This window comes from Eleutherodactylus coqui, chromosome 6 (assembly GCF_035609145.1).
Source record: "Eleutherodactylus coqui strain aEleCoq1 chromosome 6, aEleCoq1.hap1, whole genome shotgun sequence".
Classification (NCBI taxonomy): domain Eukaryota; kingdom Metazoa; phylum Chordata; class Amphibia; order Anura; family Eleutherodactylidae; genus Eleutherodactylus; species Eleutherodactylus coqui.
Window position 1 is genome coordinate 41,601,445 of NC_089842.1, and position 17,317 is coordinate 41,618,761.

At 43.3% G+C, this 17,317-nt stretch overlaps 1 protein-coding gene across 2 annotated transcripts in view; it reads right to left on the minus strand.

The window, feature by feature from the left end:
* The window catches only part of SPA17 (sperm autoantigenic protein 17), a 72,538-nt gene that overhangs the window by 27,482 nt on the left and 27,739 nt on the right, over positions 1–17,317 (minus strand). For both annotated transcript variants that reach the window (XM_066606671.1, XM_066606670.1), the window contains exons 6-7: positions 14,437–14,555; positions 7,209–8,004 (exon numbers count right to left, since the gene is read on the minus strand). In XM_066606671.1, coding sequence (XP_066462768.1) covers positions 7,209–8,004; positions 14,437–14,555 — 915 coding nt within the window. The remainder of the gene's footprint in view (positions 1–7,208; positions 8,005–14,436; positions 14,556–17,317) is intronic.

Here is a 17,317-nt window from a genome sequence, read left to right on the forward strand (position 1 = left end):
CAGTAACCTCCAACCATGCATCTACAACCACACATTCATCCATATAAAGAACAACATTTTAGTTAAATGACCCGCAAAATAATCGACTACAATTTCTTCCCTCTACTGCAACATGCTGTAAGTAAATCTTCTCAAAGCACAAAACAATCAATTTACCAACAGTAATATCTGGGTCAAATCAAGCAAAACCAAATCCCCAACAGCTCACTGCCCAAATACCAAGTAAACTAAACCACAAACACCTACATACTCAGATCACACCAACTGCAACCAGTCACCTGTTCACAACAGAATTCTAAGTGATTTTCTGGCCAGATTTCCCTCCAACTAAACCATCAACCAAGTCGCCAACCCCAACCGACACACCTATAACCCCCTATTAAAATCTCACACCCAACCAAAATCATCAAGAAACATCAACCAAAATGATTCTTCTCCCTCTAATGATTGGAACCAATGACCAGGTAAGTACCACACACACAGCAGATAAACCTCATCATCTAACAAATGTTTCAAAATGTAGCAAATTTTTGATTTCAGCAATTTCTACAAATGGTTAAACTCGAAATCTGTTGCTAATCAATATCCCTTCCTGTAATAAAATGAATCATCCCTATAACCTGAAGCTTTGCTTCACTTGTTACAAGACCCGTAGTCAGGTGCCAAGCTGCACCCAGCTTCTCCCGCTGATTTTAATTGTGTCGCAAACCACATCCACCCACACAACAATATAACCACAGCAACAAAATCAATTACAATTAAAACAGCTCAAGCCTAAAAAACACAAATAATGTCATGAAGGGATGGGGGGGGGGGGATGCAAAAATAGGGACAATGCACTTTCCAAAAATTCCATAGACATGGACATGACTTGTGTCATCACAACATAAAACTTAATTGACATTCAATATTTCATGCAAACATGTAAACCACTTTTATCATGGCTACATACATGACAGCATTCCATGGTTTGCCGGATTTCCAAGTAGCGTTGGGTCTTGATTTAAAAAAAAATCTTATTGGCTCCTTTCTTGGAGTTTCTTCTTGAGTCGACAGCACTGGGTTGTCTTGAAGTGTTATTGCTAAATTCCCATCCTTCACGCAGCCGGCTCAGCAGAACGTCGCTCTCATTCTGAAATCCACAAGAACAGGCAGCAGAGCTAAGTGCTGAGATCTCCTGACTGTTTTCCTACGAGCTGCAGACTCGCATCACTTGGGATCTGTGAGAGCCTCCTACTCCAAACACATCATGTGCTGCTGCTGCCTCCACCGTCGACTTGTTTTTCTTTCTTAGCTTTTCAAGAGAATTAGAATACTGATTTTGGACTTGTGGGTTCACTTAGGATCCCACAAGCAGAAGATAAGAGCTATAATCCGCTAGAGAAGCAGATGAAAAGTGGCATTCCCCGGGTCAGATAGTGAATAGCTCTCCGATCAGTCGAGTGGTGTAATATTTATTTTGAATATTGGGGGATTTGATCCTTAAAAAAGATCTAGAGCTACAGATGGAGAATTCTTTTTGATCATAAAGAGTCCATTTTTGTCTATAGCGAAAAATGTTTACAAATGTGACAACAGGAGGTTACCAAAATTGCTACAATGGGACAAAAAAAGTAATACGGTTTTTAGCTATGATAAGAATCTTTTTATCTGAACCTTTCGCCTAGTGAAAACATTTTACTCTTTCCCCCCTTCTAATCAGATCAGATAGTCATTTTTAACTTTTTTAAGACTAACGGAACAGATCGCTACTGGCTAGAAACACATATAATCTCTTGGTCAGATCGCCCAAAATACTGTGTTATCAGCTGGCTGCGGTAACGTCTCGTGGTGCCCAAATCATACACTGACATGCCAAAGGTCATGGGACAGGAACTATTATCATGTAGGACCCCCTCTAGCCCAGCGGAGTGCAGCAACCCGACAAGGCATCGAGTCCACAAGTGAATGGAAGGTGTCTGGTGGGATGTTGAGCTGTGTGGAAAGCCTTTCACAGTTTAATGATATTTGTAGGAGCAGGATCTCAGGTGTAAATGGACCTCTCAAAAACTGCCCTACTGGTGTTTCTGTTCTCTGCTAACTGAACTCATCCTGACATCTCCATCTCAGTGTGTGGCACCACCATAACTCCCAGACAGCATGCCCCCTGTTTTGGGGTTATATTTGACTCCGATCTTTCCTTTACCCCCTATATCCAATCTCTTGATCAAACATGGCACTTGCACCTCAAGAACATCGCAAGAATCCACCCCTTTCTGGGCAATCCCTGACTCACAAAACTTCAGGCGTGCTCTAAAAACGCACCTCTTCAGGGAGGCATACCATATCTCCTAAACCAAAACCCTCTGTATCCCCCTGATAAGATATTCCCTGACCTACTGATTGCAATCTCTGCTACCCGTTATCAACCACCCCCTTCAGTCATACCGACTCAGCCACTATACGACTCAAATCTGACCATTGGTCATGTGTATAGCATCCCTCACTCTCCATCAGGCCATACCGTGCACATCTCCAGCCCCATTACCTTCTGTATCAACCCATTACTTGTAGTATGTAAGCTCGTTGGAGCAGGACCCCTACTGTCTCCATCAGCTGATTACTTCATGTAACCATGGTTTTTGCATCTTTGTTTTTTTTATCTGCTCCCCCTGTTTTGTAAGCACTGCATAATATATTGGCGCTATATAAATAAAGATTATTATTATAAATGCTTGTTTTGGCTCATGTCAGATGAACATGCAAGCCACACCAATCATAGGAACTCTCCAGAATGCTATACAAATAGAATGCTTTCAAACCAATTTTGGACAACTTGGACCCAATGGCACATTGCATTAGCCTGCTGGAATATCCCATCATTATGGGTTACATGAAGTTTATAAAGGGCTTCAAATGCTCACCATGCAGTGAAACATAATGGGCACTGGTCAATGACATAGTTAGGTGGACCAAATGAGCCACCCCATGCCATGAGAACACACTTCACACCAGTATGGAACCACCACCAACCTACACAGTGCCTTGTTGACAACTAGGTTCTATGGTAGCATCACACATGAACGTTACCATCAGCCTTAAACAATGGGTACCGTGACTCATAAAACCACGCAGAATATGTGCATGGGTTCTCTTGCATTGAACGTGGGTGTGATTTCTGCCACAATTGCTCATCTGTTCACACAGACTGTTCTAGCTAGACGTTACCGGTCCCAATCATTAATTACCAGTGGGCGACCACTGTGCTGTCCACTATGGGTAGTAATGCTTTCAATGATGTATCCCTGGTGCACAGGTAAAACTGAGGATCGAGCAATGTTAAATGCTTGTACAACTTTGGACATGGAATGTCAATGGCATGTTAGTGTATATCACAAGGGTAAAATTCACATGGTCACATGAAAAATCTGTTCCATGAGGCACTACATACAGACCTACAAAATGCGAAGTTCTGTGTGGTACCATAGTTTTGATCTCCACAAAAGACACACAGTCAACTAATGAAGAAGCACACATTCACAGTGTGTGAACATGGCCAAAAACGTCAAAGCTGTAAATGGGGATAGAGTGGGAATCTACAAACAGGTTCATGGGGTCAGTGAGCAGACAGGCTCTTCCACTTGACTATGTAAAATACAGATAGGAAGCTAAGCTTTAGCTATTCTGGTCTCCAAGCTCCCTCAGTTTCCTACATCAGGATGGATGTGGGGGTTTATACCACCCCGTATGAAGCATAGCACCAGTAAACATATGTAGGCAACTATGGCAACATATATGGTGCAAATAAAAATCTTTTCTCTCTTTATTCCCCCAATTCCATTGAAAGGCAACGTTTTGACCTGTAGTGGTCTTTGTCAAGCTACAGGTCGAAATGTAGCCTCTCAATGGAATTGGAGGAATAAAGAGAGATTTTTTTTTTGCACCATATATGCTGCCATAGTTGCATTATTTCTGGCCTTTATTCCGAGTCAAGGCTCAGATTCCCTAAAGTGGTGTAGCATATCAACATTTGCATGCCTCACCTATTCAGGCAGATTCTGAGTGCTGCTGACAGGACGGTTTTTGGGATTTGAGTAAACATATGTATGTGAACTGCTACATTCTCACTCAGACATGATAAGTTATCTGGTTGGAGCAGAGTCTGAAGACCATGCAGGATTCGATATTACGAATCTTAAGACATATAGAGTTCCTTTGTGAGATTCAGATAAAGGACCAAAAGATCGTAGGACCACACCGGAAGCACAAGAGGACACACGGCCAAGACATAGGTCAAGAGGACGCTGTGGTGGCCATTGGTCATGTACCCATAAGCATTCCATGTAGTATGGGGATATTCTGAAGAACCATGATAAACAATGGTGCAGAATAGTTTGCAAGTTTTTACATTTTTGGCAAGTTTTTGCCACAAATTGTGGCAAAACCAAGATGAATCTGTGATGTGCAATGATCCCTATAAGCACAAATGTGTGCAGGACCTATGACTATTGAAGTAGCTGCAGATTTGGTCACATGGCCATACATGTGCATGTCCTGAAGCCAGCAAGTGGAGCTTCAAATCACAACAGTGGCAGTTCTGTGTAAGCGTCTGGAGTCTGTAAATGTCAAAGGGGGAATAGGGTTGTATTACTTCAGGGGGTCTGGTTTGGGGACTGTATTAGTGCATCATTAGCATGATTACCTGTCCTCGCTCCTGAGCCATGTGCCACTCCTCTTCTCTCTAACATGGAAAATACACAAATACAAGCATTTATGTGTCCAGATAGTTGGGGACCACACAAAATGGCATGTGGCCCCCAGTCTGCAGGTTATGCACCCCAGCTTAACTGTGTTTGCATGAAGATGGTAATCCTATCTTATGGCACAACTATACCCACAACATGCTTCTAGGGTTGCCCATTAGGGTGCTTGCTACACAAAACCCTTCCAGCCCTTAACCCTCTCAACCATTCAGATGATCTGAGAAGAATCACAAGACACAACTTCCTGCAGACCCCTAGTTCTAACGCGTTACGGGAAAGGAGTTCAATTTATGGTCCACAATTTCACAGTTTTTGTGGGAAATTGACTTTAAATGGAAATCAAGTACCCCATTATGTGGGAGGTGTTAAGTGGTGGATCCACAGCACTCATTACTGACATAGGGTTCCACACTGATGGATATACTATATGTATTTTATAAGGGACTCTGCAGTTCAAAATTCTCTGTATGATAAGTTTTTTATAAGTATAGTAATCCCATGTTAGTGTGACATCTCCATCCACAAATAACAGACCTTCCTTGGCCATCATAACAAACATAAAATTGCTTTCCGAAATAGACGTATGTTTGTTCTTAGGATGTTTATACCATAATTTTGTTACTATGTCTGAGGACAGTCAGTTATTTATGGACTGAAACATCATAAATTGCATTGCCTATATGAGAAATCTATTATGACATCCAGTAATTCTGGAGCTCCTGTTAAATCCAAGTTATCAACCCAAGATTTGTAGGGACAAGAATCTCTATCCCCTCTCTCACCCTCGTGAACACATTTTTTGCTACAGTTATACCGCGAAAGCAATTATGCAAGGTATAACAAGCCACAATGTTGCAATGTTTTTGTGCTACTGTGTTGTAAGGATTTTTAGGGAAAAGAGTTGTCAGCAAACTTGCGTCCATTTCATCTTCTCCCAGTTTCCATTCCTGCAACTTCTCGATGACTGACAGCTTGTCACTTCCACCCTCAATATGTTCTCAACAAACATCTACAATCATGTAACACGTTCCCAAATTTAGCGTCTCTCACAGCTTCAATTCCCACTGCTGCCAATTAAATTAATAACCGGGAAATGCAACTCTGCTGCCTCCCCGAACCTGAAGCAACATATTGTCTGTTACATAACTGACAAGAAGTGAGAAACCAGTAAGTCTTACAGAACTGAAGGAATTAGTGAGAAGCCGGCGACGTGTCTGTAACCCCTCGCTGATCAGGGTCCCCACACTGTCTGATGGGAGGCAGAATGTGAACGATACAGCGGACATAAAGCTGTTGACTACATCACGCCGCCGGAAGGACTGAGGGATATTCATGTAAATGTTTATTTTAAGAAAACGAGTCTAATCTAGTTCATTCTTTGAATTGAAAATGAAAAATTATGAAAATGTACTAAAGCAGAGGAAAAATCATCATGAGAGCAAAAAAAATAAAAAATCATGGATAAGTAAAAATATATCTAGACAGAATGAATTATGAAGGTCTCAGAGTCAGCAGATGTGGATCTGCTGTGCGCACACTGGTTTGGCTTTGGGAAAAATCTAGAGGCAACATCTGAGGAACCCCGGTCTTCACTCTTTCATAGCACCAGTAGAGATCCAGGCTTTGCTATAGGGTCTCCATGCTCTTACTCTAGAAGTGGTCCCAGTTATGTAGAACTGCCGCAACTACAGACCAAGGTGTGAACAGAGGAGCAGACAGAGAAGTGTCCGGATCTAGGCGACTGGCATAACCATCAACAAAGAAGGCAGTCCAGAGGTCAGGGCACACAGAGCAGGTTTAGTACAACAGCCCAGGAGTTGGCAGCCCGCAGACAGAAGAATGGTCAATAAAGCAAGCCGAGGTCAGGAATGGAGAATGCAGAGTAGTTAGGGTATAACCAAAGTCAGAAACCAAGAGATCAACACAAATAAGAAGCATCTTCAGCTGGACAAGTAAACCAAAAGTTTAGGTACATTCATTAGGGTGAAAGTGCCTTATATAACCAGAGGTTCTCCATGATTGGCAGGGAAAAGAATTACGGGACGGGTACTGGCCCTTTAAGACTGTGGCTATGTGTATGCACTCTTCGGACAGCAGACAGAGTGTGACAGTAGGTAAGTGCATGGCATCTGCCGTAGAAGGAAGGAGAGCGCATGCCGTGGCAGTCATTGGGGACAGATGGGGCAAGAGGGCGGTAAGAGAAGGAACATAGCCTCTATAAAAATTCACAGTAACTGTAAGTCCTTGGGTCATTCTCAGTGAGAAATGTACTGCTGGCCATGTAGATTGTCACCAAGGAAAAAGAGTTAGCTGGGCAGAAGACTCGAGGATTCATACTGTGTGAGGTCCTATCAGTAGTTACTCATGAATGGTTTCTTAGTAAATTGCTGCAGGTCACTGAACATCTTCTGGAGAAGTGACAGCTCCATCAAGGACAGGGTTATAAGAATATTTTTATGAGGTTACCTCTTCACTGTGTTGTTGCTGCTCTTCAGTGGTCCTGGTTGTGGTATCAGCAGGTTCCTCACTGTTATTCTCTAGTTGATCTTCATTCTCATTGTCCTGATTATCTGCTGATTCTAGTTGTTCTTCACTTGTAGCTTTATGGCTTTGGGCCTCAAGTGTCGAACTGGTATCTGGCCCCAATGGGCTTCCAACAGCTTCAAGTCCTTGAGTTTCCTTCATAGTCTTTCCTTCTGGTTCATGAGCTTCTTTGTCATATCCTTTCCCATCATCTTCTATGGCCCTATTAGTCAGATTGTCTTCTTCTCTATGGTCCTGAGTCTGTGTCATGTCCTGACCCTCCAGATCCTCTTTGTTATCAGAGTTGTCTTCTCTAGCTTCTTCATCTTCTTTATTGTGAGTCTGCTGAATGTCATGACCTTCTACATGTCCTTTCATGGGCAAGTTGTCTTCTTTATCATGATCTTTAGCCTCATCTTTTATGAGTAGGTTTTCTGGGTTGTCTTCCTTCTGTTCTTCTCTCTCATCCTGAGAACCTTGTGTCTGTCTGTCATGAGCCTCCAGGGTGATTTCTCTATCCAAAACGTCCTCTGTAGTTGCAGCATCATTTGGAAATGATCTTGTTTCCATGTTACTGTCATGAGATGAAGTGAAGTCTTCTCGTGGGGTCTGTGCTGGGTGGGATTCTAGGTCTTCTGCATGGTGAGGACCTATTTCTGTCACCCTCTGATCTTTTTCTTGATGCGAGTCTGTTTCCTCTGAGGTCAGATCTGAAGTTGGATATTCTTGGGAAGACAACCTGTTGCGGTAATAAAATAATAAATGATTATAATTACGATACGGACATTGCTTTGGTCTACGGCTCTTTAGTTATCTCATGCATTACACTCAGCAGTTTTCTTGCAGACTCAACCCTAGCAGCCTGAGAGCTAACAGAAAAACAGCAGAAAACTGAATGAAGCATTGGATCTGAGTGAAAAAGACAGAATTGCTTGTTTACCTGTTTATGGAGATTCCCAGAGTGTTTTTCACCACGCTGAGAGGTTCCATCACAGGTGCCAAAAACAGCATTGTGACAGAACCTCAAACAGAATCAAATAGAACCACTCATTGTCAGCGAAACGGACACCATGTCTATCTGACAAGGGGTCAGATATATAGAATAGTGTAGCTGACTATTTCCATGATGAAAACGAACGCAAGCCTAACACCACACTGTTTGTTCCTGTCAGATTTATAGTTCATTTACATGAGCCGATTAGCATGTGATTAATTGTTACATTGAGCAAATATGAGGAATAACCATGCTGTGTGACCGTGTCCAGAGAGTAAACGACGACCGTGAATTTGCTCACTTATTGTTGATCACATCTCTTGTACTGACATAAAATTTATCTCTGCTTGATGGAAAATGGAACAGTAAAAAAGCGAAAATGATGAAATCGTTTGAGGATTAGTAAACACTCCAGGGGAATTTGATAAGCGATCTAAAAACTAAAATAAATGCACTGTCAGGCCGCTTTCACATGGGCGACAAAATTGTGCGATTTTCACACGATGCGACAGTGCTACAAATCGCATGTATGTGAAGCCCATGCTTTCCAATGGGTTCCTTTGCATTCGCGATGTTTTGCAGGCTGCTACATTGCGCAAAAAAAAAATCACGGCTCTATACAGATGGGATTTGCAATGTTTTGTAGCCCGTGTTTCCCTATGCAGCTTTCCTTTCTGTTGCATCACATGAAAACGAGTTTTTTGTGCGGTGCGCTGCAACGTATACATTAGGAAGTTCTACTGTTTGTCCCTAAAATAAGCACTAGCTTCATTAGAAAATAAAACAATACATTACCTAACAGGCGCTGTCCGCTCCACCGCACTGCTTCTCCAGCAGTTCTGCGGCACTTGTTTGCAGTCTTCAGCCAGCGCTTCCTGGTCAGGGGGTTCAAAAAACCCACCTCCAGGAAGCACTGACTGTAATTGGTTCTCAAGCGCCGAGGCTCAGCCAATCACTGCAGCGCTCAATGAACCAATCACAGCCATTGAATGGCTGTGATTGGTTCATCGAACACTACAGTGATTGGCTGAGCAGAGGCATTTGAGCATCAATCAGAGCCAGTGCATCCAGGAGGGGGGATTTTTTTTAACCCCTGACTAGGAAGTGCTGGCTGAAGACCAAAGACAAGTGTGCCGGAATTTTGAGAGAAGAAGTGCGGCAGGACAGACAGCATCTGTTAGGTGATGTATTGTTTTTTTGTTTTTTTTTATTCACCCAGGGCTTATTTTCAGGGTAGGACTTATATTTCAAGCTGCCCTGAAAATCCTGGCAAAAGAACGCTACAAAGTTGCGCGACTTTGTAGTTCCACAAAATTACAATATTGCCGCTAGAAAACGCAGCGATATCGCATATAACACAGCTGCAATATCGCTGTGATTTTCTTGCGGGGATAACACTGTCGTCTGTGTGAAAGGCCTAATAGTTGATTGTGCAAATGCTCACGAGTCGTTATATACTCCCTCGTCGCGCGCTTTCCTTTAATTTATCTTTATGTGTAAACCCAGCATTGCTGTTCTTCAGCCTAACGAGGTGGAAAAGTGCAGCATTACACTGTACCTCCCCCCACCCCCTTAGGCCTCGAGCAGCAGGCACCTGCCCTAGTTTCATTCCAGGATGGGTTTCTCACCGGCTGCAGGCACAGCGTCAATTTTGTTCAATTCCTACAAACCATTTTAAGGCCCCCTTCACATGAGTGTAGGTGCAATTGCACGGGCCTCAGTGCTGCGTTTTTGCGGATTGGACTATGCTTTTTTGCATACACGTGTCAGCATGTTTTACTGTACATTTTGGCCCCGCAAGGCATTTGCGCACTGCAAACAAACGCACCGATTGAAATTAGTTCCAGATGTGGTCTTTTTGCAGCCCAATTACGTAGTGTTTCACAAATCTATTTGCGTATTGCGTTTGCAAATCTATTGACTTCTAAAGGGACCTTTGGTGCGCAAATACACAGAAAAATAGAGCATTCTTTTTTCTTTTCTTTTTTTTTTTCGTGATCGAAATGCTCTGTACTAAATACGGAAATGTGAATGAACCCATTGAAATCAATGGCCTCTACTGTCTGCGTATCATGCGTGTAAATTTTGCACACACAAATGGGCCCGTGTGAATCTGGCTAAGATTTCAGCTTCTAGGATCCACTTATCTGGAGAATGGACGTTCCCTATAATCCCTCTTAGCATTCTAGAAAGGAGTCGAGCATAAACATGGCTAGTTATATGCAGTCAATGGGAGTTACAGAAACAGCTGAACGCTCTGCAACTCCCATAAGCTGCAATGGAGAGAGACGCAGCCATTACATCCACTTCTCCACCGCAAGAAATTCCACAAGGCGTTCCACAGTTAAAACCGCAACAAAATCTGCATTAATTGACAAAATCCGCATCTGCGCTGTGCCCTGCAGACAATTCTGTCCAGCGTGAAAGGTCCCAGAGAATGTAAAAAAAATATATATATACATACATACACACATTGTTTTATATATATATATATATATATATATATATATATATATATATATATATATATATTATATATATCACCTCTTTCACATATGTCCTGCTAACAGGGTGGCCATGGAGAAGTAGGCCGCAACCATACTATTATTAAAGCTGTCTAGGAGAAAATCTGTCTGTGTTGTCCCTAGCAACCAATCACAGCGCAGCTTTCATTTTACCTCAGCAGTACTAAAAATAAAAGCTGTGCTGTAATTGGTTGATATTTCTTATACTGCTGAAATAAAATGAAAACTGCACTGTGATTGGTTGTTAGGGGCAACACAGACAGATTTTCTTTCAGACAGCTCTCATTACTGTGTGGTTGCGGCCTACTTTTCCGTATCCCACCTGTAGAACACATCTCCTCCAAGCGACAATCGTACAATTAGCTAATGCGCTCTCTGCTCGCTAGACTAAAGGCCGGCTTCACACGGGCGTATTTGCACACGCAAAATTAGCATGCGCAATATGCAGTGAATAGAATCTATTGATTTCAATGGGTTCGTTCACATGCACGTATTTTTCCTGCACATTTTGGTTGTGCCAAAAAACAGCAGCATGCTCTATTTTCCTGCGCATCAGAAGTCCCCATAGAAGTCAAAAAGAATAGTAAAATACGCCAATGCGAGCGCAAAAAAGCAACGTTCCTTGGGCTCCTGCACGCACAAATACGCATATGCTTGTGTGAGTTGGTCTAAGGCCAGGTTCACATGGGCGTATTTGCCTTGCTTTGTAAAATACACCAATCTGTGCCCAAAAAAAGCTGAGTTGATTCCGCAAACACGCTGCGCTTACCAGTGCACAAATACGCATACAGTCGCGTGAATCTGGCCGAGGGGCCCATATACACAGGGTGATAACTGTGTGAACGATTCTTTGTTTGCAAAAATGTCGGTTCCTAATCGTTGCGCATGTTTATTGCTCAAGCGAGAAAACGCTTATTTGTCACCCATCGCATCTTTTATGTGCGCATCCCCTCATGTAAACACGGATGTCCTGCTGACGATAGTGCAACCATTTTGGGGAAATCAATCGTTCCTCCGCACTTTCTCCCGACGATTGATGTATTTACATGTACCTAAACGAGCACTGAACGACCCGCTATATCATCGATCGCTACTTATTATTTCTGCCCGTGTAAATGGGCCCATAGACTCGATGTTGGAAACCCCTTCCCTGTTGACAGTGGTACAGTCCGCTAAGGTGCTGTTTCTGCTGTTGCTAGGTAACATGAAGACTGTGGTAACCAGGAAGACTCTAGTTACTTGTTGACAAGGGAACACTGCAAATGTAGCATCGTCCAAGTGTTTCTAAGTCAATGGGAAGAATGCTATCTCAAAAATGACATTTATATATGCAGACGTATATCTTCAAGCCCTTAGGCCCCGATGTAAATGTGATAATGGCCCTAATTATAGCATTGACATCCACATATGGGGCAGAGGCTCCAGGGCCCGGGCACAGCTGGAACCCCTATAGCTGTGTTCCGCTGAGACCCCCACCGATCCTGAGAACGGGGGTCCCAAGTGCCAGTCTTCTCCTCATGGCAGGCTTACTGCAACCCTTGCAGTGAGGAGGAGCCTGAATGGAGCGATGGTCAAGCATGCGAAGTGCTGCTCCATTCATTTTCAATGGGACTGCTGGAGATAGGCAAGCGCTTGTAGCAATTTCTATCAGCTCCATTGAAGACGAACAAAGCGGCACTGTGCATGCTTGACCGCTGCTCCATTTAGGCTTCTCCTCACTGCAGGAGGACCAGTGAGCCTGCAGTGAGGAAAAGAGGGGCACAGACACAGGATTCCTATCCTTGTGATCGTAGGTGGTCTCAGTGGTGAGACTCCCACCAATCAGACTTTTATCATCTATCCTCTGGATAGGTGATAAAAGTCAGTCTTGGGAATACCCCTTAGGTGAACTTCACATAGGCGAGCGCGATATGGGGCCGTGAAACACCATGTGAATTCCCTGCAGATGCTGGGCATTTTTCTTTGGGGATGTAGCGATCTTCCACCGCGACTGACAGCCACGGTGGAAGATCGCTGAGTTTCTCCTATTGTCTTCAATGGGAGACCTCGCATCGCATCGCATGCACCTAGCAAGAGGTGCGATGCTGCCGCCAGCCACATTAAAAACAATGGCGCAGAGTGTTAAGGCAGCAGAAATGCAGTCTTAAGCTCTCGCTCACGACCTGAAGGTTGCAGGTTCAATACCCACATGGTTTAGGTAGCCGGCTCAAGATTGACTTAACCTTCCATCCTTTTGAGGTCGGTAAAAGGAGTACCCAGCTTGGTGGGGGTAATAAATAAATTACCTGAAAGCATTGCGGAATAAGTTGGCGCTATACAAAAAACAAGATTTATTTTATTTCAAAGAAGAGGTGATGGCAGCATACATGGTGCTAATTCAAAAAAGTGTTTCTTTATTCCTTCCAACAGATACAACGTTTCGACGCACAGTCTTTTTCAACTTGACTGTGCGTCGAAACATTGTATCTGTTGGGAGGAATAAAGAAACACTTTTTTTGAATTAGCACCGTGTATGCTGCCATCACCTCTTTGCGCTGGAATTTGTGGATCATTATTGGATCAAGATCCGAACAGGTGGCTATGCATTATTCTTTTGTCTAACCCTGAATGGGCTTGTGAAAGTGCGCTGCTGATATCTTTCTATATATTGAAAGATTTATTTTATTTTTTATAGGCGCTGCAATAGAACAGAAAGATAAAACATGCTGTGAATTGTTTCCTGCATTGCATTGCGGTGGCATGGAGGAAAACATCGCTCATGAGCATGACCCCATTCAAAAGACGGTTCGAATTTGAACGTTAATTGTTCAGTGTAAACGCAGCCAAGGATCGAGTGATGAACGATAATTAGTTTGCTTAAGGCTGGATTCAGACGTCCGTATATCGGCTCGGTTTTCACACCAAGACGATATACGGTGTCCTCATCTGCAGGGGGGGGGGGGGGATGGAAGAGCCATGAGCAGGAACTGAGCTCCCGCCTCCTCTCCGCCCCTCTGCACTATTTGCAATGAAAGGAGGTGGGGCGGGGCTAAGTTCTGAGCATTAGCCCCGCCCCCATCCTGCATCTCCCCATTGCAAATAGTGCAGAGGAGCGGAGAGTAGGCAGAGAGGGGGCGGGAGCTTATAGCACTGCTCCTGGCTCTTCCAGGCTCCCCCCCTGCAGAGAAAGACGACGTATATCGGCTGGGCGTGAAAACCGAGACTATATACGTTCGTCTGTATCCAGCCTAACGTTCATTTCATGCAAGAATGAAAATCGTGATTGGCGCGCTCACTAATCGTTTGGTATAAATACCAATTGTTCAGTCATTCTCAATCACGAGAGAACCTTTATAGGCCTGTATAAACAGACTGCTTGAGCGAACTCAGACATCTGAAAGCACCCTAGCAGTGACTACAGAGAGTGCAGAGAAAGGGACAGAGGCAAACTTGGAGGGAGGTAGAAGTTGTCATTTCTGATTGCAATTTTCCTTTATGGACACTCACAGGGAGAAACATGAAGTGTGAAAGAATCTCAGCACAATCAATAAAGCAGAAAGAGAAGAATTTTATTTGAAGATTGCAGTTTCTATGGGCAGTGATATAGTAACAGTAAGATTGCTTTCGTTCCCGCTCTTGACAGTCCTTATGTCATCCTTCACACTACACTCACTTTTCTCCAGACTCTGCCTTCAGTTTTTGGACTCCTTCTCTGGCCCGATGACCTCGAAACACAGCTTGTATCACAGTGGCGGACTGTTCCCGGAGCAGATTGTGCGTGTCACTTTTCTCCTGCAAAAATATCCACCAGACGAGTAATTAACTAATTAGCAGTGATTTTCAAAATATTACATGAGCAGCTATAGACAAGTATACCGACATCAATGTAATATGCAGAACTGTAGCTACATAGGATGAGGTCTGCCTCCTGTGTACACTATCCTACCAAAAGGATTTGGAAATCCCCATCAGTAGTATGGATTGTGTCTTATTAGCGTGGCATGTGTCCTAAACCATGCTAGATAAGATGCAGGCCCTTGAAGGTGTCAGCCATAGTTTGAGACAGGAGCTGCATGCTATTGGATATATGGATTATGTAACTGCACACAAGCCGTCCTTCATGAAGCGCAATGCATCAGTCCATCTATAATGGTGTAAGGAGCGTCGTCATTGAACAGTTGAGCAATGAAACAACATTCTATGGATTGACAAGTCACGCTACTCCATCTTCAAATAAGATGGAGGTACCTGGGTGTGGAGGACACCGGGGAACGCAATGAGTGTTTTGTACCAACAGTTTAGTACGGCAGACGTTCCGTTACGGTATGGGATTGTTTTACGTGGCATGGTCTCGGTATGTGGTTGTAGTGGCAAGAACCATGAACAGGGGAGTGTATCTTGTCATTCTAGACAATAATGTGCTGCTGACAATGTGACAATAGTCTGAGAATGGTCAGTCATACTTCCACGATTGAATTCCCAACTTGAACCCTACTGAACATCTTTGGGATGAACTGGAATGCCGGGTGAGGAAATATGAACAGCGTCCAACTTCTTTTAGAGAACTCGACAAATGTTTGCAGGATGAATGTAGGGAAATACCAGCTGAAGTGCATCAGACGTTAGTAGAAAGTATATGTGGGAATTAGGAAGGATGTAGTAGAGCTGTGCGTGTAATACGTGGGAATCAGGATGGATGTAGTAGCGCTGTGTGTGTGATGTGTGGGGATCATAATGGATGTAGCATGTAGCACAGCTGTGAGGCGCATTGCTCCACCAGAAACACTGGAACTTTAATTTTCTAATAATTACTAGTTGCTCTAAACTCATTAGGTTTAGGTACGGTCCCTTTAACTCCTTAGGTTTCCACTACCTAAAACCCTATACTCCCCTCTGCATATTCATTATATGCAGTCAATCAGACACTGAATCAACAGGAATTAATAGCATATGATGCACAATGTGAGATTTTCTCGTTTACTGTGTCCCAGTACAAGTCGTGAAAGGTCACTAATTAAATGCTAAGGACAATTAATATAATTACAAGGAGAGAGATATGATACGTCCCTTTTGTTGTGTCCTAGTTTAAGAGGGAAACAGAATAGAAATTTTATGCTGATGAGACTGTAGCCTGTATTCAGCTCAGTGGAAAATTCCATTTAAAGCTACCCTCCAGTTTCGGGATGAAAATCTTGCCCTGGAACTGAAGGAGGCAGTTATACTAACTGCTGTTGATCTTCCATGCTGATGCCCCTTTGATCTTCTGGTTTTCAGCCATCCAAGATGGCCGATGTAATCCTCAGACTACCTAATTGCCACTGGTAGTGTCAGACTACCAATGCATTATACCTACTCTCTGATTGGGCAGCACTGCTCACGTGATCAATCCTGGCCAATCAGAGAGCAGTACACAGTGTGCATTAGGTAGCTAGAAAATTGGGGTTGCTATTTTGGACAGCTGAAAGCAGTATCCCAAACCAGCTGATAAGAGGGACATTAGCAGAGAAGAAGGACAACAGGTAATATAACTGCCCCCTCCGGTCCCAGAACAGTCCTGCAGCCTGAGAATCACTTTAAAGGTTGGAGGGGTCAGAATCTTTCTGGGTGGAGCTGCTGAATGGGAGGAGCTTTCCCTACACGCATTTTGGGGACACGGGTCCCCTGAAGTGTTAGTAAAGTTCTATATATAATGAAGGTGTTCACAGATAGGTGTCTATAGATAGATGATAACTGTCAGTCAGATTGTTGTTCAACTTTTATAAGCAGGTATATTTACACTTTGGCTGCGATTTCAATAGGGGTGTAGGGGATAAATGTATATTTCCCAATACCTCTACTTCTACCTATCTTTAGGGAGAAGAACATCATGGGACAGACTAAAGTGACCCTCCGGGCATGGACAAACAAAGATGGCTACCCCACTTCTCTGACTACCAATGCACATTCTGCATTAGCATGCATCGGTAGTCTAAGATACTATATGCTGCTCTGACTGGCCAGCGCTGCCCGGCATCAGGTAGTCAGAGAAGCGGTTCAGCCATCTTTATTTGTGCAGGGCACCAACAGGAAACAGCAAGTGGATCCAGTCTAAATCATGTCTGTGGCCAACAAGGCCTAAGACTTTAGATTAAACTAAAGCCATGTTTTTTTACGTTAGTGTCCCTTTAAGCGGTGCCGTTTTTAGGACAAAGCCAATTTTTGTATCTTGATATAATTTGTGCATATGAAAAACCGCATATTTCAAGACGTCTAATTCAGTCAGTTGCATGCATATTTCATGAGGAGCTAGAAAGTGCATTTCATTAAACTGCAATGACATTAGAGAAGGATCACTGAATGCCAGACGTGTAAAATCCATTAAGGAGAACAAAAATTTGTTCCCAATCTAGTGACGTGTGTGGAGTTATAGGGGGAGAGTCTGGCGCTGAGTCTGCTCTTGTACCACTCACATAGCACTGACACTGGAACTTGTCCTTTAGAAGTGGGCAAAAGTTTTTCTTAATTTTTCACTTCGTACTTCCTATTATTACTTTTCTGCTTTATCTAAGCTTAAA